Source organism: Vulpes vulpes, chromosome 8, assembly GCF_048418805.1.
Source record: "Vulpes vulpes isolate BD-2025 chromosome 8, VulVul3, whole genome shotgun sequence".
Lineage (NCBI taxonomy): Eukaryota > Metazoa > Chordata > Mammalia > Carnivora > Canidae > Vulpes > Vulpes vulpes.
The window spans coordinates 74,658,059-74,679,478 of NC_132787.1; the positions used below are offsets into that span (position 1 = coordinate 74,658,059).

Here is a 21,420-nt window from a genome sequence, read left to right on the forward strand (position 1 = left end):
CTGAAAAAAGAGCTGAAAAGGAGTTAGCAGTTGCCTCATGGATATAGGATTGGGGAGAAGAATATCACTTTTAATCATAGACATGTATTGTTTTGGAAGAATTTTCTTTTAAATGACTTTTTAAAGTTTGAGAAATAAAAAGCAATGTTTTATTAACATGAAGAATTACTTATTACAACCACTGTTCTCAGGGTCCCGGGGGCAGCATCTTTAGTATCCAGGCCCCATTGTTCATGAGTTCAAGGACGGTATCTTCAGGTCCAGCTTCGGAAGCTGTCTTTGCCTTTCAGCAATCCTGATGCCAGAAGATATGATCCCCAAAGCAGAAAAACATCCCACTCAACTGTCTTCACTACAATTGTGATTTTGGTGGCAAGGTTCTTAATTCCTTCCCAGAATCCAAAAGCTCTTCTCTCAGTGTAATCTGTAGATTACACCTCCTCAGGAGCTTCCTGGGTATAATCTGAAACCAGTCCTCATATGTGGAGATCAGGAATGAATGAGACCAAAAGGAAAGAGACAATTCACTTCAGATCGATAGGTGGCAAATTTAATAAGCAAGGGAACTTACATAGGACTCTTGTCTTTGGGCAGCTTCAAGATAAGTAGATCTCCATACTCACCCACTAGAATACTGAAAATTTATATGGAGGCCTTAACTAGGTGCAGCCATATACGTCATCCAGATGTCTCAACATCACATCCCTATCATAAGGCTATGTATTTGAGGCAGCTTCTGGGAGCAGGGAAGGCAAGCAGAGCGCACACAACGCAAGGGCAGGGGAGGAGGTGAGAACCCTCCACTGCCAGGGCACAGCTCATGGGTCAACTAGTGGTCATATCCTCCTCAATGACCTCCCCAACACAGTGCATCAAGCCCCTTATACCACCCCATTGTTAAAGATCCAAAAGAACCAAATCCTTCAATGAATGTTGGCCTGGAGCTCATAGAACTCAAATGCAAGAGCATTTGATATTCAAATGTGTGAAAACCAGGTGTTCACTGGGCCATAAACCTACCAATGAGGATGTCATTACTCACAGGGGCCTTCCATGATTTCATATGCTGTGGTCTTTCTCAAACGTGGTAGATAAGCCAGGGGTCCCTGGAAGTCTGTTTTCCAGACTTCTTCACAAACTATGAGATTACTATGTTTTCATTTTGATTACACTCTAAATATGTTATCAGAACCTCCTCTGGATCATCAGAGTAGGCAGTTATATGACACCAAGACTTATATTTGAGCTTTTGTTTGAGCTCAAATCTGTACCAAGTAACAATCCAAAGTGTCATGGTGTCTGCATGAACAGTTTTGGTGGTGGAGAAAAGAGATGGGATGATGGAATCACCTGTAACAGGATGGAGATGCTGTAACACTCAGACCATAATCATGTCATAAGCAAATGTGTCACCAGATCCCAACTGTCAGATATAACAACTGACGATGTAGCAAGGTAAATTGGCAGATGTAAGAAACTGCTACCATTTATTAGCAGTGGGGATAGTTGTAAATATTCAATAACCAAGTCTTCTATTTAATATCCCAGAACTAATTAGCTCAGTGCCCATTTTAATGTTTGGTTTGTTGATTTTTTTTTATAAAACTGCAATGCTAAAACTATATGTAATTGAAGAAGAAAAATTTAAAGAATCAAGAGGACTTGCATTAAATCAGTGCTTACTGATTTCTTACTGGCCTGTCTATTAGAGTATGTGGTCTGATTGTCCAAAAGTAGGAAAAAAAAAACAAATTTAAGTTATTGGTGCTGTTTTGGAAATTGTATTTAAGCCAACAGAATTTTCTGCATTTGTGGTATCAGAGTCAAAATAAGAAATATATTATATACAGATCCAGAGCTGAGCTACATCTTTCTACAATTATACCCACGATTAGTGATCTAATTACTAATTGATCATGTAATGTAATCATCAGAATACATCATCTGAAGCATGGCTGGTGGAAAAACTAGGCTCTCTGCTCCAAAGAAAGGGACCTTTACTGCAGTTTTTAAAGGGATTATGTGGATGGTAAACATGCCTAAAAGGAAAAGTCTAAAAAAGGCAAAGAAATCAAGGCTGTGAGACTATACTGAAAGTAGTGAAATAGTAGTGCTCTTCTACATGCATAATCTCCATCCCAGCCTATCTCCACTGACAGGGATCTTTCTCCCCTCAGCTAAGCCCCAGTCACAGGCTCACCCACTGAGCTATCCTCACTCAACTACATTTGTAATTTCCGTTCGGTATTTCATTTTATCTCTTTGTTATTCATTTCATTTGTTTGTTATTTCATTTTATCTCTTAGTTTTAGATTTTTGTTTGTTTTTATTTCATTTTATCTCTTTGTTATTCATTTCATTTGTTTGTTATTTCATTTTATCTCTTAGTTTTAGATTTTTTTAATTATGTAAACACACGAAGTTTATATTTGGCTTTATGTTTACATATTAGAATTAGGGAAAATAATTTAACTGTTATTAAAAATTATTTATCTTTAAAAGTTTTTTAATCCTTAAAAGGATACATTATACAACCTGAGATATACTGACAAAACAAAAAGCATATGGAAAAGGTAATACAAATAGGAAGGAAAACAAAGCAAAACAAAACAATCAGCTCCATGACAGCTACCCGATCTTGGGTAAGATTCTTGAGCTCTGAGGCTTCTCCATTTCCACCCCCCAGAGAATGCCCTAATGTCTTTGGGTCCTGACATCCTCATACGGATGGCTATGGAATGGACAGCTTCAGCTTGAGAGGAGAACCTTACATCAACCCTCTCTCCTACGGTTGAGCCCACATTCTATGCCTCAGTCGCCATGAAGTCATTCATAAAGTGCGGTGATAATAGTGTCCTGCCCACCTCTCAGCACTGATGTGAAATGACACTGCAATAATACAGAGGAAAGCACACTGGGAACTAGAAAATTTAACACAAAGACCTTTGACCAAGCTGCCCCCTCCAGCCTGAGTTCAAGCGTTGATATTTAAGTTGAAGTTAACATTGTACATTCCCCCCTGATGCGAAGTGAGGAAGATGGGGTGGCCTCTCTCAGAGGAGGCGATGAACCAGCCAGGGAAGGCCACAGACTCGAAGGTGGAGGTCCTGCCATTCTTTGAGTGGTAGAAGAGGAAGGGCTCCACAGGCGCCATTTCATTGTACAGAGCCAGTATCTCCTCCTCCTGAAATGTAACAAAGAACACCCAGTAGGAGAAGCAGAGGCTGTTTGAGTAGTTCAGAATTATTTGCACACAATCAGTAAATGTTCCAAAGTTCGAGAAAGCTTTATCCTTCTATTAAAACAGGCCTAGAAAAATACATTTCCAAAGGAGCCACAGACTGAGCACACAATCTCACCTTCCCAGCCCCCAGCCTCAAATCCAGAGATAGAGTCAGAATGACACAAGGGACAGGTTAATAAACAACTGGGCACACTTGAAGAATGAATTGGAACTCTTGTCACACAAGAGGTGGCAGGGTGGGTAGGTAGGAAAAGGAAGGAGATGCAGATTTGCAGCAGTAAACCAAGGACCTCTAAATTACACATGCACAAGCTCTCCAGAGAGCCACTACACAGGAATGGTCCATAATTCAGCCACCTTCAAGCCCCCTCCCTATCTCATTACCAGGTTATTTACCTTCATTAGGTCCAATTATCATCTGAACTTAGTGTATTTAGCCAACAATCATATAATTATTGCCAGACTTGTTCATCATTGTATTCCTCGACACAGAAAAAGTCAATAGATATGTGTTTAATAAATAAAAAGACACTTTCTCATTTCAAACTCCAATATGTCCTCCTCCTCCCTTTAGACTCCCTGCCTGGGAAGACCTGGGCTGCAGGTCCCATCTGCCCTTCCCAGCTTAGGGTTGTTCCTCCAGCAGTTCATCATTTTGGCTTTCTCTTCATTGTTCCCATTAGCATATTTGCTGTCATCCTACCATCTTAAAAAATAACTGTTTTGATTGCCCACCACCATTCCCAGCTCCTCTTTGCAGAAACCTTCCTGTAATAGTTGCCTATATGTGCTGTCTTGGATTTCTCTCCTCCTATCCCTCTCTTCAATGCTCTCCATCCAGGCTTTCACCTCCAGCGCTGCAACAATAACACTGTCACCGAGGTCCTAAGTACTCACACATGACAGAATGCAATGTCCAATTCTCAATCCATCTGAGGACAAAACCACAGTAGAAGGGTGACTTACTAGACAGGATGTAGCTGAAAATGTAATTCTCGATCCTCCTTCATCACATTTCACATTCACTCTGCCAGCAAATCCTGTTGCCTCAATTTAAATAACATATTTTCAGAATCTGACTGGCTTCCACCTACCTCCACTGCTATCCTCTCATCCATCACATCTCACCTAGAGCACCTCGAAGTCCCCCACAGGACTTTCACCCTTGTGCCCCCCACCCCACAGTCTGCTTTCAACTATAAGCCAAAACAATTATTTTTAAACCTATGTCCATTCATGTCACTCTCCTGTTAAAAACTTCCTAATAATTCCCCATGTCACTCAGATTGAAAGGCAAAGTCCTTCCATATGCGGGCAAGGCCCTTTGTGATCTGCCTTTATCTCTCTGAACTCCTCGTCCATTAATTCACTACTGTCACGCTATTTTTCCACTAATCTTTGCTGTCCCTGACACCCTGCTGGTTAACTCTCTTGTTGCCTTCTACTGTCTGCTGAAATCTTAGGACGCCTACTGCACTATTTTCGACGGCAGCCCGACTCTACCCGGGTCTAGCACTGCCAGCCTCTTTATCCTGGTCTATCTGTGCTCTCCCAGGGAACATAACACCCTTAAAGGCATCTCAAACTTACCTATTATAATAGTTATTGTCTACCATTTCTCTCCCGAAGAATCCAAGCCCTATCAGGGCAGGGCCCTCTGCTATTCTGTGCCCCAGTAGATGTCAAATGGCCACAGCAGTGCTGAAGGCCAGTAAAAACTCACACATTTGCTGAACTGAGCAAATGGGATTGGGTTGGGTTGAGTTCAATTGAAGAGAACTATGCTGAAGTTTATGCAACTGAAGTTTAAGGAACAAGAGTAAAGGCTGAAATTTCAGAACACACAATGGAAGAATGATTTAGCAGACAGGACAAGCTTAAAATGTAATAATGACTTGGAAGATTGCACCAAGAAATTCTCCCAGGATGCATCAAGCAAAACACAAAAACAATGAAAGGATAGAAAGTATGGAAAATTAGATGAAATATCAAAGAGGGAAGAAGACCCAATGACCAAGGCATAGGAATTCTAAAAGGAAAGGTAAGGCGAATGAAGAAGAGAATATACTTGAAGAAACAATGGTTGATACTATCTCAAAATTCAAGAAAGACAAACATCCTCAACTAGTGAGAGGTTTGAGAACTCAGTTGCATGCACATAACTAAAAAATATCTAGGAATATTAAATATGTTTAAAAATAGGAGAATATTTCTTTTTTTAGTTCTAAAATTAGATTATTTACCAAATAAACAAAAGAAATTGGCCTTTTTTGAACATTATTTTTCTTACTCACCTTTAGTAGCAATGTGGGCTGCCCTCCACTGTCCTCACAACTCAGACACATTTCTGGATTCTCTATTCCCAAATAAATGGGAATGCCTCTGCCTTGCTCAAGCAACTCTGGATACTTGCATGGGAGAACAGTGACAGTGACTAATAAAGATAAGAAGGGAGATGGTATCAATTTGCTCTTGAAGTCAGGACAAGACCAGCATCTTTTAGGTGGGGCAGGAAGAAACCCTAAGAGTATAATCCTTGCTATCCCAAGGCCACCAAATGGCCAACTACTGCATTCATTTGTTCATTTATTCATTTATGCTACGTACCCGTCACTACCCTAGGAAATGGAGCAAACACAAAAGAGTTACCCAGATAGCAGACCCTGCCCTAGGGATTATCACACGTCTGCTTAAACACCTGAAGGTGGGAAGCTCCAACCTCAAGCAGCCCCTCTGATCCTCGAAGAGTTCTGTCCATAAGCAAGTTTTGCCCAAAATGATCTTGAAATCTGCCTGCCTGTACTCATTCGTTTAGTCCTTTTAGGACACCTTGAAGTCAGGCAGAGTAAGATACTCCTCTTCCATGGGACCAGCTGTCAGTCACTGAAAGCATCTCTCCTGCTCCCCAGGAGACTGCTCTTCCCTCTCTGCTTTCTACACCCTTGTCCAGACAAACTTCTCCCTGACATGGCTTCCCAGGCGGGTGTGAAATCCTCCTCCATCCGGTGAGACATGGCTTCCCAGGCTGGTGTGAAATCCTCCTCCGCCCTATTGTAAAGCCACCCTTTCACAAAAGGCCAGTGCTAGTCTCCCAGGGGCACTAGTGTGACCCCCCCCTTGCCTCCAAGGCAACAGCCCCAAGATGACCACTCACCTGGAGTTACACTGCCACTCCGTGGAACTGTCACAATGGTCTGACCCTGAAGGATCCACACCTGCTGATCCAAGTCAGAGACCTCCCCAACGTGAGGTTTATTCGCTGTGGTTTAAACAGAAAAGAATAATGAAGACCCATTATAATTAGGCCACTTTTCTAGATGTTAGGCCCTTCGGGAAGGAAGGTCCCAGATTTACACACCAAAAGTGACAGAATTCACATGACCTTCAGCTCAGCTTTTCTTTATGGGAAAGCTACAGGTTGTGGTGAGGAGGGTAAGGTCTGGTCTAAGAGAGTAAACTGTCACACATAGTACATGTGTGTCAAGGTCCAGCTACTCCCTCTGATGCCACTGTGCCTGGCTTGGTGGTGGTCTCGAGCCAGAGCAGAGAACAAGCACTACTCCCCACCCTGTGGAAGCTCACTGTCCAGGGGAAGATGGATAGCACTGGCTGGTAAAGGCCATACAGAAAGAGGGGCAAAGAATGCTGGGGTATCCAGAACAGACAGGTGTAAGTACAGGTGTCCCAGACCTCCAGAGCCCCATCTTAACATCACCTGCTGCATAGGATTCTTTAGACATAGGGACTCCTCGAATGCATGTCATAGCGTGGTTATCTCAATACCTGTGGGGACAGGGATAGGAGACATGAGCACCAGGAAAGGAGACACTTCTGAGACCTCTCTAGGACACTAGTTACTGAGATCCTCATTCTGGACAAGGAGCTGTGAAGCCTGGCCTGACATGAAGCCCTAGTCAGAAAATCTGAGCCACCTCCTGAGACAAAACTTCAAGGTAGTAACAGGGAGGAGACATTGGGCAGAATTTCCTCCACACAAAGATCTAGCCAGTGACAGTATCTCCCCAGAAGTTCTAAGCCAGGCATGACTTTTGACCCTAAATATTCACAGCTGCCTGATGCCTGCGTCTCCTCCTCTTTCTCCCATTGGCATCTGCTTCTGCCTGGGAGCAGGGAAGCTCTGTCAGGATCCTAGCAACTCCCTGGGAAGTGAGAAGTGAGAAGCAGCTAGCCCTGCACTGGACAAGACACAGAGCTTGGCATGGCCTCATCTCTTCCCTGAGCCCTAAAGCACAGAAAAGAGGGAAGGTTGAAAAGTTGGAGGACCTTTATCAAAAGTGCACAGGATTGAATCACAGCTCCAATAGCTCCCAAGAGCAGTGGCGGGTTCTGACAGAGACTGACATTTATTTGGTGAGCATGGGGAGGTGCCACCAACTTTGGTGGGGCGTGGCAATTGTATGTCAGAAGATCCTGTGAGACTCTGATGAAGAAATCATAGCATCAGCATGAGCTGCCGGAGAAGGAGGCACCCAGCCACGCCCACAAGGAAATAGAGTTGATGACAGACCCCAGGCTTCTCAGCAAGGGGAGACTGAGGGACTTCCCCAGAACTCAGTTCTCCTGTCTGTCACTCAGGCTACAACTGGAAATTCCAGGCTCTTCACAAAAGGAGTCCATCTGCTGGAGCAGGTAAGCTTGCCCTCTATAGTTCCACTAAGGGAGTCCTGTGATTGCAAGATTCGCTGTGGGCTTCAGGCAGGGTCCACATGGCATTTCTGGCCCTCCAATCCTCCTGAACCACCTTGGGCCACTCCTGAAAAGAGGGTTAGGCTGAAAGATGCCATACTGTCTTCTTTCAGCTCCTCAGAAATACATCTCCACCCCCTTGGGAAGCCACAGGCACTGAGCAGCGTGCCCTTCACTGAGGCAAGCCTGGTCCCTGGTGCCCCCAAAATGCAGAACTGCCTGAGGACTAAAATGGTCAGCAATAATCTCCTTAAAAACTGAGCCCCAGATTCTGACTTATTTCCCACCCTCTGTTCTACCAATGCAGGGCATTAGTAGGTTTTCAATGAATGGTAACAGCTTTATTACTATTTTTTTGTACCGTGTTTGTTACACCTCCATTCTCCATTTGCTGAGGTCAAGCACAAAAATTTTCTGCAGCACAAGCTAACTTGACTGAGATGAATTTCAAAAGATAGAGTGAGAACAACTTCATACTTATTTGCCTAGTTGGGGGTGGGGGGCAGGCTAAGACAGAGCCTTTTAGGCAAGCACCTTCATGAGCTCCTCTTCCCAGACTTGAAGAGTCTCCTTGTTTAACCTCTCATACTGTCACCTCCATCTCCTTGTTGGCCTTGGAGGAACATGGTCCTTTTCTGTCAAGGCCTCAATCCCATCACTTTTGGCTTCCAGGTTATCCGTTACCCCAGGAGATAGTGTGATAATAAATTCAGACATACTTGTGTTCAAAGCCAGGCTCAGCCAGTGTCACCTCTCTTGGGTCCCCTCTGTCCAACTGAAGAGCCTCTCCATCATGTATCAGTCAATTAACCTCCTTTCTTGGGATGTTTGTCACAAAATGGCATCTAAAAGGTCCTATCATCTGGTCCCTATATTCCTTAGGTCTTTGTTTCAATCAGGATCTAATGTGGAAAGCAGAACCCACACAAGGAATTTCAAACAAAGGGAACTGGTCACAAAATATGTTAGAAGGCTAAAGGAGGTGCCAAAGTATCCCATAGTAAGAACTGCAGGATAGAAACAAAAGGGAACAAAAGACCTGAGGAGCTCAAAGGAAGGACCTTGTAGGACTGATGTCCAGACCTCAGGAGGGGCCCTCAGCCAAACTGATGCTCAGACCTCTGAAAAGAAACTGTAGTATGTTCAGTCCATGAACCACCAATGTGGATACAACTCAGAGAGTTATATTTTCATTGATTCAAAAGCCATTGAGTATAGTTTGAATTTCTCATGCCCAGAAAAAGGTTGCAAAAACCTATGTCTTACGATGACATCTGTCCTCATCAGCCTCAGCCTCTTATTCCACTTGATTCTGACCTTTCCCTCACTTCCCAACATTCAAAACATCCAGCACTTTCCAGAATTTCCATCAATCAGTATCCATTCTGAAGTCCCCAGTTTAAACTTTAGTGTGAATGAGTATCATCAGAGAAATTAGAACAGGAGTGATGGTGATAAGAGGGAAGAACTGAACCACTGGGGTGGATAATTGAGGATCAGAGAGCACATCTTCTGAAGAAATGGGCCAGAACTTTTGTCTTAGAGTAGAAGGGATGGATAATATGATTACATGATGCCCTAGTTGTATCCAAGAGGACTATCAATATTCATGCTGGTTATAAAAAGTAAAGACTATGATTCTGCTATATAAACAGTTTGTCAGATTCTTTCTAATAATGTTTTATTGTCACATCCAACAATGAAAACTATGTACACCATTAAGTATGGCTTGAATTGAATTCAAGTAAGTACTCATAAAGCCAAAAACCCTAGACATGGAAAAAATTTTAAGAGATCATGAAGCCCAGATTCCAGTTTTTAAGTTCTAAGATATTATCATCCATGCTTGTTTGACATCAAGTCCTTCCATTTTGCTTACTTAGCATGCCCATGATCTTGATAAGTGGAAGGAACATCAGTGGAAACTAGGCAGAGGGAGAGAGCTTGCTTATACACTACTAGAATCTCTATTACCTGTTCATAGATGCACAACCTCCATAAAAACATATTCATGTGGCTAAGCTGACATTCATAGCAGAAAGAACAATGAAGTAGTAGAGGTTATCTGGCTCCTATAGTTGACAAATATATACAGAATCAAATGTTTTACCACAAGCTGTCTGATGAAGACCAAAAAATAAAAAATCAACTAAAGTCTTCATCAGACAGCTTGTGGTAAAACATCTAAGGAAAAGTTTAGGTAAAATACCGAAAGTTTGAAATTCCTAGACAAAGAGCCAAGACAGAGAACTTTTAGCTTAATGATCCACATCACGCAAAATGCAAAAGCCATGAAAGAAAAGATGATAAATTGAACATCATCAAAATTTTAGAATTTTGGACAAACTCAGACAAAACACACCATGAGTTAAAATGAAAATATAAGGTACCTACAAGAAAAATATTTGCAACACATCTAACAAGCTAACACCTAATATTAAGAGTTTTGAAGTAATTTCTACTAGTTTTTAAAATGCAAGTAATTTTATAGAAAAGTAAATAATAGGTGTAACAAGCTTTTCACTAAAAAGAAAATATAAATATCCAACAAATAGAAGTAATTATAGTTAACCATACTAGTAATTAGTAAAATGCAAATCAAAGCAATGATGAGATTCCATTTCCACCCATCAGGAAGGCACAAATTAAAAAGGTGGTAGGCAATGGTGGTGAGGAAACAGATTCACTCACTGTATGGATGGATGTGTGAATCAGCACAGCCTTTTTGGAAAGCAATCTAGCAAAATCTATTAAAAATCTAAATGCATGTACCCCTTGACTCATATATTCTACTTCCAAAAATCTACCAGTTAAGTTTACTTTCAGCTTCAAAAGCTGGAAAACTCCAAATCAACGTGATCAAAATATTCATTAGATCACAAAATTGGAAGTCCAGAAGTACTACAGGATCAGAACTGTTGATCTGTTAGTTCCATAATGTCAGCAAAGATCAGCATTTATTTAATCCTCTGACCTGACATTCATTGCTTAAGGCCAAGTTCCTTTACATTTATAAGATAATTTTCTGTGAGAATAAAAATTGCATGTTCAGTTATTTACATCTTTGCAAGAAAGAGAATGTCTCTCCCACATCAAAGTCTTTCAAGTCTGCTTGGGTGAACTTCGGAGCTATGTTGTGCCAATCAGGTTCTAACAAGAAATATATGACACATTCAAAATTTGGCGATTTGAGGTAAATGTTATAAAGGGTTTATTTATAAAGATGTGGGCAGAGTATAGGGAAATCCCAAGGCATAGATAATGCTGAACCCCAGGGCTAGTCACAGTAGGATACACCCCTATCACCCATAGACCTGAATGGACAAGAGGAGAAAACAGTTACCAGAACAGAGAGAGAGAGAGAGAGAGAGCTTTGTAGAAAGGACAACATATTAGGAGCCATGACCCGCCTCAAGAAAAACAGCCTGGGGTGACCCCAGAGGGACGCAACCAGGAATAAATACCCTGACCTCACTCTCTTCCCATACTCCAATTTCCTTCCAGTGAATTGTGAAGGGTCATTGGAAGTCATCCAACATTGGCTAAGCCTTTTGCCCCTCAGGTCCATGTTCTTCCTCCTTAAGTTGGAAATCTGTATTCCCCACCCCAAGCAAAATATACTCCTTGGTGCTCTTCTTTTTTGGATGCTACAGTTTTCCATTGTCTGAAACTACTAGGCAGAGAAATAAGACCTGCTCCAGGGAATCCCTTGAGTTTACCTCCATCGAGAAGCAACAACCTAGTTTTCCCTGAAGAATCAGGATCAATCACTCCAACCAGTAAGATGACACCTTTCTACTTGTTTATTGGCCCCTTGTTAATGACACAAGGGGCCAAATGGCTATTGGGCAATCTCAGCTTCCAATTCCTCAGATCTTCCTCAGACTATATTCCCTAGGGGAAGCATTTCATTTCTGGGCCCTAGAACCTTCTTTCCAGGGAGCCTAGGGTCACAGAACAAGAAAAAGTTCCTACAGTATGCCATTTAGTTTAAGCATAACAGGGGCTCTTCCCTACTCCACCCTTCAGTTCTTGAACCTCTTCACTCCTGTCATGAGGATGACAACAACACTTATCAACCACCAGTTTAAGGAATACACTGCTTTCATTAAGACAGCACTCTCTCAAAGTGTGTGTTCTAGTTGGCACCACATGTGACTCTTCAAAAGACCATTCCACTATTTTACCAAGACAGCTGCATATGGTAAAGCCAATGATGGTGCAGGGAGAAAAGCCAATGAATTATTGCATGAGTGTGAAATTGTTGCCACAATTCCTTTACTGAAAAATGTAACCCTTATTTGGAAGTGATGTTATGTGAGACATCTCAGATAAAGTCATTCAGTAAGTCTACAAATGGTGTTGCTGACAGAAGTACTATGAGTTGAGAAGATAAATTAATACACGAAATTTATATATATCTATACAAGAAAAAAGCATTGACTTCGTCATAATGGAACAGTCCAATATAACCAATCTGCCACCAGAGATGGCTGGTTTTACCAGGAAAAGTGCCATATCAGAGGTTTTCTGTTCATCTCTGCTGCTGATGGGTTGGACACTCTTCAGTAGCAGTAACCAAGTTGAACTTGTTGAGGGGAAATCAAGCAGCTGAGTCATAATCTCCACATCTGTTTCCATGGTCACTTTATACATGGACCCATTGAGTAAGCAAATGACTGGGGAAGACTGACAACCACAGGTTGGGACACTTCGACCTCTCATTTATTGAAAGCCTCCTCTGCTGTAGATTCCCTTTGGTAGGCACTTATTTGGAAAACAAGTATCTTCACATTACCCATTCTGTACCCATTCTGAGAAGTGCATTTGCATGCCACTCTCTACTCCTCCTTCTAGCCAAGTTTCTTAACTTTTTCTTTCTAAGTCTCTGCTCAGGTAGTCAACTCACTGGCCCACAGATCAGTGTAGATCTGTATCACAGATCTCCTCCATCATGAAATGAATACCAAATATGCTATCTCAAGTTCTGCCCAATGGGAGGATCTCCCTTCATCGTTACTTTTCAAGGCAACCTGAAGGGGCTATAGTGAAATGGCAGTAGCCATCTATTTCCAGCTGGGGCCAACATACTATGCAGATCCATACATATGTCCAATCAGGCCTACACTTCTCTGTTCTATATCTCCCCATGAGACTATGGTGTGAATTAAGAAATAGGTAGAAAAGCTCTAAGAGGAGATACCATGGAAGTCTGAGCTACTAGCTTATGAAGTTGACTTTTGCCTTTCAGATATACTTAGCCTGGTCTCCCATATACCATTATTTTTTAAATAGAAAATTCCTGTGGCTGTCCAATTTTATGGTTTGGTAGATCAAGTCAGTCTTTTGGTAGATCAAGTCAGTCCAAGCTCATGATGGGCATTTTAAGTAGATAGTCACTTCATGTCTCATGGTTAGGAATTCAAACTCTGTAATAAACAAATAGTAATTCAGGAGCTGATTTACAGCAAAGCAGAAGAGGACACAGCCTTACTCCCATATTCTGGGGATTTTCCTTGTCATTTCTCAGCTGTGGCTTGCAAGAGCTCCATGCAGCACCTCTATCTGCCATAAACACTTCTAGAACCAGTGGGTCTGTTAATTCTTAAGGCCTGCCCTCAGGACTTACATCCTAGCCTAGACCTTTGGCGTAATCTTTTCTGGATCTAGGACCCAGAGCAGCTTTATGGGTTATTTGGTACATGGACCAAAACAGCATGCCCAGACAAGGAATGTGTTAACCCTAAAATCCAAAGAGGCCCATTAAGCACCATGCCTTTCTTTTTCATACTGGGAAATACAAGGTTCAACAATTTGTCTATCACAATATTCTAATACGTTCTAGACTACTGCACCCCTGGAAATTTCACCAATATGGCAGACCCCCTGAATGCATCTCACTAGCATGCATTTCTCTTTCAAAGGCATCAAGTGTGTTTGCTATTTCTTGCTTACCGGATTCAATTAGCATAATGTCATCAATGTAATAGACCAACACCAGGTCCCCAGGACTTATTGTGATAAGGAATTGGGGAGTTGATATAGACATGAGGCAAGACATGAGTCTTGCATGTGAAGGCAAATTGCTTCTAGTCATCTTTGCTCACAGATATGAGCTTTAAAAAACATCTTCTAGGTAAATACTAGTTCTCAGGCACTGTGTTTATTTGCCCCAGTAAAGACGTAACATGCAGATCTGCAGCTTCAATTCGCTTTACAAGCTGGTTAAGTTTATGATGATCTACTGACATTCTCTGAAACCTATGCAGTATTTGCACCCACCAAAAAGGCAAATTAAATGGGGATGTGAAATTAATACCCTTGCATCTTTCAAGTCTTTGATGATGACGCTAATTCTAGTCATTCTCCCGGATGTGTAGTATTGCTTTTAGTTTTTGGTTTATTATCTTGGCAGGGGTAAGAAAGAAATCTAGGGGCTTCTCCTTTCCATTCTCTCTATAGCAACACTCACGTTATGAGAAGGAACCCAAAACCGGGCATGTTGCCAATCCCTAAATTTACCAATTTAAATTAGATAAATTCTAAGCCTGAGAAAATATTCTAAGGCTGGGTCTTCAGACAGACTCAGCTCCAAAGTCCATCTGTCTCCTGACCTTCATAATATTCTGCCTGGCTTGATGGACCACAGCAGCATTTTGCATCTCTGGGAATCAGCATCAGTAGGGAGTCAATCTTTGAAATCCCTGGAAAGTCCTTCTCTTTTCCCAGTACACAGTCCTCAAATAATGGCTACAAGTGTCTTGGGGAGGGCTCAGGGGAAGAGTCCTACTATTTACCTCTCACCTTGTGTTAGTCTTCTGGGGCTGCCATTAACAAAATACCACACACAGGGTGGCTTAAAGAACAAAATTAGTTTCTCACAGTTCTGGAGGCTGACAATCCAAGAGCAAGGTTGGCAGTTTTGGTTTCTTCTGAGGCTTTTCTCCTTCTTGCTGTTCCCTACTGCAGCCTTTCCTCTGTGCACACACATCCCTGGTGTCTCTTCCTCTTCTTATAAGGACAGTTGTCATATTTAGATTAGAGCCTCACTATCATGACCTCATTTACCCTTTATCATTTCTTTAAAGGTCCCATCTCCAAAAACAGTCACATTAGGAGTTAAAGATTCAACATGTGAATGATGAGTGGGGGAGAGACACAATTCAGTCTGTAACACACCACTATGTAAAATTCTTCTTCAAAGGGACATAGCCTTTGCCTCCAAGGGCTTCAGGTCTGTGATCTTCCTTAAATCTGGAAAGCAGGTATGAAGCCATGAATTCAAGTTAGGTTTTCTGCCTACCATCCTAGAAATCTTTTCTCACATAAGTTAAGCAGCACCTTAGAAGCATCTTCATCTATTTCTAGAAACACTACAATGAATTAGTCATCACTACAGAGTGCTGATGTTATATATATATATATATATATATATATATATATATATATATATATCTCAGGTTGAGCCATTGTTGTACAGGAGGCTCAGGGAGATGGTGAGAATGTTGGAAGGCATATGTTATGTATAACCTAGTCGGCTGCCCATTAATCTTCCACCCCAGGAAGACCTGAGGAACTAATAGCAAATGTGTTGGTGAGGGGCACTCCAGTCTCCTGAAGAACTCATTGGTAGCTACCATCTCCAGACTGGAGATGATGGCTATTTAAGGTTTTTTGTTTTTTTTTAAGATTTTATTTATTCATGAGAGACACACACACACAGAGAGGCAACGACACAGGCAGAGGGAGAAGCAGGCTCCATGCAGGGAGCCCAACATGGGACTCGATCACACCTGGGCTGCAGGTGGTGCTAAACCATTGCGCCACCGGGGCTGCCCAGCTATTTATTCTAACGTTAGAGGAAGCTAGGTGAATTATATGTGTAAACTCTCTGTACTTTTTTTCAGCTTTTTTGGTGTGTCTATTATTATTTCTAATAAAAAGTTAAAAAGAAAAATGAAATGAATGTATTATGGTAAACTGCTAGAGTGGTTGGGTTAGAGTACTGCTGATTCTTTGATAATTTTTCCATACGAATAAGGTGTTTAGACTAATGAAAAGGGGAATTATCAGTTGAGCAAATCCAAACTGAGGTGTTCCCTAGCATATTGTCTACTTGGTGATTTAAACTTAGTTTCTTGGAAAAATTAAATAAGATAAACTTATTTTCTTGTTTTTTTTTCCCCCAAATGAAACAAACATTTGTCTTGTCAATCTGAGACTTCTCAGCTTTGATCAAAATTATCTATTATGCTAGCCAGAAAGTAAATCTTCATAAAGTATTAGTCTATTTACACATAAATACATAAAGGCCTTATTGCTCCTGAGAATTCTTAAAACTTTAGTCATCTTTATGTTTAAGGATATTTCAAAACAAATCACATGATACTTAATAAATTAAAATTTTGGTAACCAATTTATTAAACAATTGAATTTCTAAAATAGTCACAAGATATTAATACAACATTTTGGATAATATTTTAGGGGAAATTATGACATTCCGAAGCCCTAAAGACTACTATAAACATTCATGTGCAAATTTTACATAGAATGCAATGGCTGGATCAGATGGTAAGGCTATGTTTAGCTTTGTAAAAAGAACAAAACAAAATAAAAAACCAAATCACCAGACTGCCTTCCAAAAAGCCTGTACCATGTTGTGTTCCTGCTGCCTTACCAGCATTTGGTGTTGTCAGTGTTCCAGATCTTGACCATTTCAATAGGCGTGTAATGGTATCTTATTGTTTTAATTTGTAATTCCCTAATGACATATGATGGTGAGCCTCTTTTCATATACCTATTTATCATCTGTATAGCTTCTTTGGCGAGGTGTCTATTCAGATTTTTTGCCCATTTTTATTTTATTTTTCTTAAGATTTTATTATTTATTCATGAGAGACACAGGGAGAGAGAGAAAGGCAGAGACACAGGCAGAGGGAGAAGCTGGCTTCCTGCAAGGAGTCTGATGTGGGACTCAATCCCAGATCCCAGGATCACGCCCTGGGCTGAAGGCAGACATTCAACCTCTGACCCACTCAGGTGTCTCTTTTTGCCCATTTTTTATTGGGTTGTCTGTTCTCACATCATTGAATGTTAAGAGATTCACCTATTTCTTTTTTTTTTTTAATTTTTATTTATTTATGATAGGAACACAGTGAGAGAGAGAGGCAGAGACACAGGCAGAGGGAGAAGCAGGCTCCATGCACCGGGAGCCCGACGTGGGATTCGATCCCGGATCTCCAGGATCGCGCCCTGGACCAAAGGCAGGCGCCAAACCACTGCGCCACCCAGGGATCCCCACCTATTTCTTTTTACTTTTGTTAACATGGCTGCTAGAAACTTTAAAATTCTATATATGGCTCATATTTGTGGTTCACCATTCATTACATTTTGATTGAACACTACTCTAAAGGTGCAGCTTTGGTGCCAGAAAGACTGAGGTACCACGTCAATGAAGAGGTGGCCACTTGGTCCAGCCTGTGTGGAAGGGGCAGGGGTAGAGAGCCAAGGAAAAACACATTTTGGTGTGACACTTTTGACACACCTATTTTTTCAACACTAAAAAACCAAAACATTAAATGCACAGGTTCTTTAAGTTGATTACCAGGTAATATGTGTAACTGGCATGCTGTTCTAATGGCTTGGCTTCCCTCTGCCATTCCCTGAGCCAATGATGTGGGGCGTAGAGTCCTGGCTTATCACCTGGGTTCCTCCTGCTGCTTGTTAACGATTTACTTGCCTCAAATCGTCACTGACTGGGCTGTCCTGCTCACTTCAGTCGGGCAGACTTCTCCTGAATACACCTCTGCCCTTGCTACTGCCCTCTTTAAAACCTTCTATGAGTCCCCATTGCCTGAACAATAAAGTTCAAACCCTTTTCACATGGCTCAGGACATGGCCCCAAGGGATAAGAGTATACACCCTCTGGTCCCAGGAAGCACAGTTGATGGCTCAGCCAGGGCCTAGCTCCAAGTCCTGAAGGTGCACATTGGGGAGAATGTAAGCAAGGGCAGGTTTAGAGAAAGCAGAGGAGACGGTGAAGCATGGGGGTCTGCCAACAGCTGTGTTCCCCTATCCCCACACCCCCAAGAGGTAAAGGGGTAAGGGGACCTGCCACTGACTGGTATACCCAGAGCTGAATTGTGGCTTCTATATAGGAAGGGAACACAGCTACTGACAACTGGCAAGGAAAGGGGGCAGGGGAGGAATTCTAACAAACTCTCCTCCCTCCCTCTGATCTCCCATTGCCTAGGCCAACCAAGAGACAGAGGACAGGAGACCCCTAAAGCAGCCCACAAGGTCAGCCTCACAGACACAGAATAGGTAGAGACATGGGGCTCACTCTCCTGAGCCTCAGGGCACCACCTATCACCTAGATTCCTGGCACAGCCCTTAACTGCCTACCCACCTCCAGGTGCTCCCTGCTCCAGGCTGCCTGCCTCAACTTTGGCCAAGACATCTCTCTAGGGGTACCTGGGTGACCAGTGGGTTAAGTGTCCAACTCTTGCTCAGTGTTGATCTCAGGGTCATGCGCTCTGTGCTCAGGGCATAGTCGGCTTGGGACTCTCTCTCTCCCTCTGCCACTCTCCCATCCTGCTCTTGTTCTCGCTCTCAAATAAATAAATCAATCTAAAAATTATTTTAAAACTCTCTGAAATTCAGATCTTATTATACCATTCCCCCTAGTAAAACCCTCTCCGCTCTCTACCTGGAAAGTCCAAGCTCCATAGTGAGACCCCAAGACCCATCATGAGCTGATTCAGCTCACCACCTCGCTCACTGTAACTTCATGAATGCAAGTGTTTGGTTCATCACAAACGCCTGCTCACTCCTGGATGCTGCTACAGAGAGAGTCTGGCTGCCAAGGAATCCAGAGACCACCCTTTGGTTACCCCAGAACACCTTCAGGACTTAGAGCTAGGCCCCGGCTGAGCGGTAAATTGTGCCTCCTCTGACCAGCAGAGGGCGCGCTGGCACCGAATGAATCTAAAGGGCGAGCCTCCGGAGGCCACATCCCCGGCAGGGGGCGCTGCTGGAGCTCTGAGCTCAGCGCGGGCGCCTCAAGGCGGGACTTTTGCGGCAAGTTTAGAATCCTGTTTTCAAACTTCTTTTTTACTGCAGCTCGGTTGGAAATACATCTTAACTTGCAACCCAGTTCACGCATTCGTGTAAATTTATTACTGGCTCGTAATTGTTAACCTACCCAAATCTGACTGATGTAATTTCATTACGAAATGAATTTTTGATAAATACAAAATAGTTTAACAAAATTAAATTTAGATAATGAAAGTAGACTTTTGGTCTTTGTACCTTCTGCAAATTACTTGAAACAGTACGTACCGTTTGCATTTATATGGCTGAAGCCTTTTTTGGTGAAATATTCAGATTTTTAGCTACTGAATATATGAAATTTACTGTATCAGTATATCCTGCTTTTCTTGTTTTATGATTAATTTTTTTTTGGGAGTTGAAACATTCTTTAAAATGAGGTAACATTTGTCGTTTCTAATGGCTGAGTAATATTCCATTGTATACATAGACCACATCTGCTTTATCCATTCATCTTTCGATGGACACCGAGGCTCCTTCCACAGTTTGGCTATTGTGGACATTGCTGCTAGAAACATCGGGGTGCAGGTGTCCTGGCGTTTCATTGCATTTGCATCTTTGGGGTAAATCCCCAGCAGTACAATTGCTGGGTCGTAGGGCAGGTCTATTTTTAACTCTTTGAGGAACCTCCACACAGTTTTCGAGAGTGGCTGCACCAGTTCACATTCCCACCAACAGTGTAAGAGGGTTCCCCTTTCTCCGCATCCTCTCCAACATTTGTTGTTTCCTGTCTTGTTAATTTTCCCCATTCTCACTGGTGTGAGGTGGTATCTCATTGTGGTTTTGATTTGTATTTCCCTGATGGCAAGTGATGCGGAGCATTTTCTCATGTGCATGTTGGCCATGTCTATGTCCTCCTCTGTGAGATTTCTCTTCATGTCTTTTGCCCATTTCATGATTGGATTGTTTGTTTCTTTGCTGTTGAGTTTAGTAAGTTCTTTATAGATCTTGGAAACTAGCCCTTTATCTGATACGTCACTTGCAAATCTCTTCTCCCATTCTGTAGGTTGTCTTTTAGTTTTGTTGACTGTTTCCTTTCCTGTGCAAAAGCTTCTTATCTTGATGAAGTCCCAATAGTTCATTTTGGCTTTTGTTTCTCTTGCCTTCATGGATGTATCTTGCAAGAAGTTACTGTGGCCAAGTTCAAAAAGGGTGTTGCCTGTGTTCTCCTCTAGGATTTTGATGGAATCTTGTCTCACATTTAGATCTCTCATCCATTTTGAGTTTATCTTTGTGTATGGTGAAAGAGAGTGGTCCAGTTTCATTCTTCTGCATGTGGATGTCCAATTTTCCCAGCACCATTTATTGAAGAGACTGTCCTTTTTCCAGTGGACAGTCTTTCCTGCTTTGTCGAATATTAGTTGACCATTAAGTTGAGGGTCCACTTTGGGATTCTCTATTCTGTTCCATTGATCTATGTGTCTGTTTTTGTGCCAGTACCACACTGTCTTGATGACCACAGCTTTGTAGTACAACCTGAAATCTGGCATTGTGATGCCCCCAGCTATGGTTTTCTTTTTTAAATTCCCTTGGCTATTCAAGGTCTTTTCTGATTGCACACAAATCTTAAAATAATTTGTTCCAACTCTCTGAAGAAAGTTCATGGTATTTTGAGAGGGATTGCATTAAACGTGTAAATTGCACCATTTGCTTCGATGTGGATGGAACTGGAGGGTATTATGCTGAGTGAAATAAGTCAATCGGAGAAGGACAAACATTATATGGTCTCATTCATTTGGGGAATATAAAAAATGGTGACAGGGAATAAAAGGGAAAGGAGAAAAAATGAGTGGGAAATATCAGAAAGGGAAACAGAACATGAAAGACTCCTAACTCTGGGAAATGAACTAGGGGTGGTGGAAGGGGAGGTGGGCGGGGGGTGGGGGTGACTGGGTGATGGGCACTGAGGGGGGCACTTGATGGGATGAGCACTGGGTGTTATTCTATATGTTGGCAAATTGAACACCAATAAAAATAAATTTACCAAAAAAATAGGGAATAAAGGGAAAAGGAGAGAAAATGAGTGGGAAATATCAGAAAGGGAGACAGAACATGAGAGACTCCTAACTCTGGGAAACGAACTAGGGGTGGGGGAAGGGGAGGTGGGCGGGGGGTGGGGGTGACTGGGTGACAGGCACTGAGGGGGGCACTTGATGGAATGAGCACTGGGTGTTATTCTATATGTTGGCAAATTGAACACCAATAAAATATAAATTTACAATAAAATAATAAAATAAAATGAGGTAACATAAAAAATATGAAAATCTGACTGTGTAGTCATAAAGGGCTACAGCCTCCTTAAGATGAAACATTTAATTTTCGTGAGTTGTTTATTTTCTAGGGAACAGGATATGTAACAT

At 42.0% G+C, this 21,420-nt stretch overlaps 1 protein-coding gene across 1 annotated transcript; it reads right to left on the minus strand.

The window, feature by feature from the left end:
- Window positions 1–2,478: 2,478 nt before the first annotated feature.
- Window positions 2,479–19,115, minus strand: LOC112916861 (interleukin-36 alpha-like). Its single transcript, XM_025994712.2, has 3 exons — window positions 18,844–19,115; window positions 5,539–5,812; window positions 2,479–3,184 (listed from the first exon to the last, which is right to left on the minus strand). Exons 1-3 carry the CDS (start codon window positions 19,113–19,115, stop codon window positions 2,975–2,977), a joined length of 756 nt encoding a protein of 251 aa, XP_025850497.2. The 3' UTR covers window positions 2,479–2,974.
- Between the last annotated feature and the right edge of the window lie 2,305 nt (window positions 19,116–21,420).

Bases quoted from the DNA above. Each gene is read 5' to 3' on its own strand.
- LOC112916861 (XM_025994712.2), bottom strand. From the start codon at position 19,115: ATGCGTGAACTGGGTTGCAAGTTAAGATGTATTTCCAACCGAGCTGCA. The intron at 5,813-18,843 runs GTAACCAAAGGG...AAATGAATGCAG, and splicing joins AGTCCTGAAGGTGTTCTGGG to TAGTTGGCCATTTGGTGGCC. The intron at 3,185-5,538 runs GTGAGTAAGAAA...GTTACATTTCAG, and splicing joins AGCCCACATTGCTACTAAAG to GAGGAGGAGATACTGGCTCT.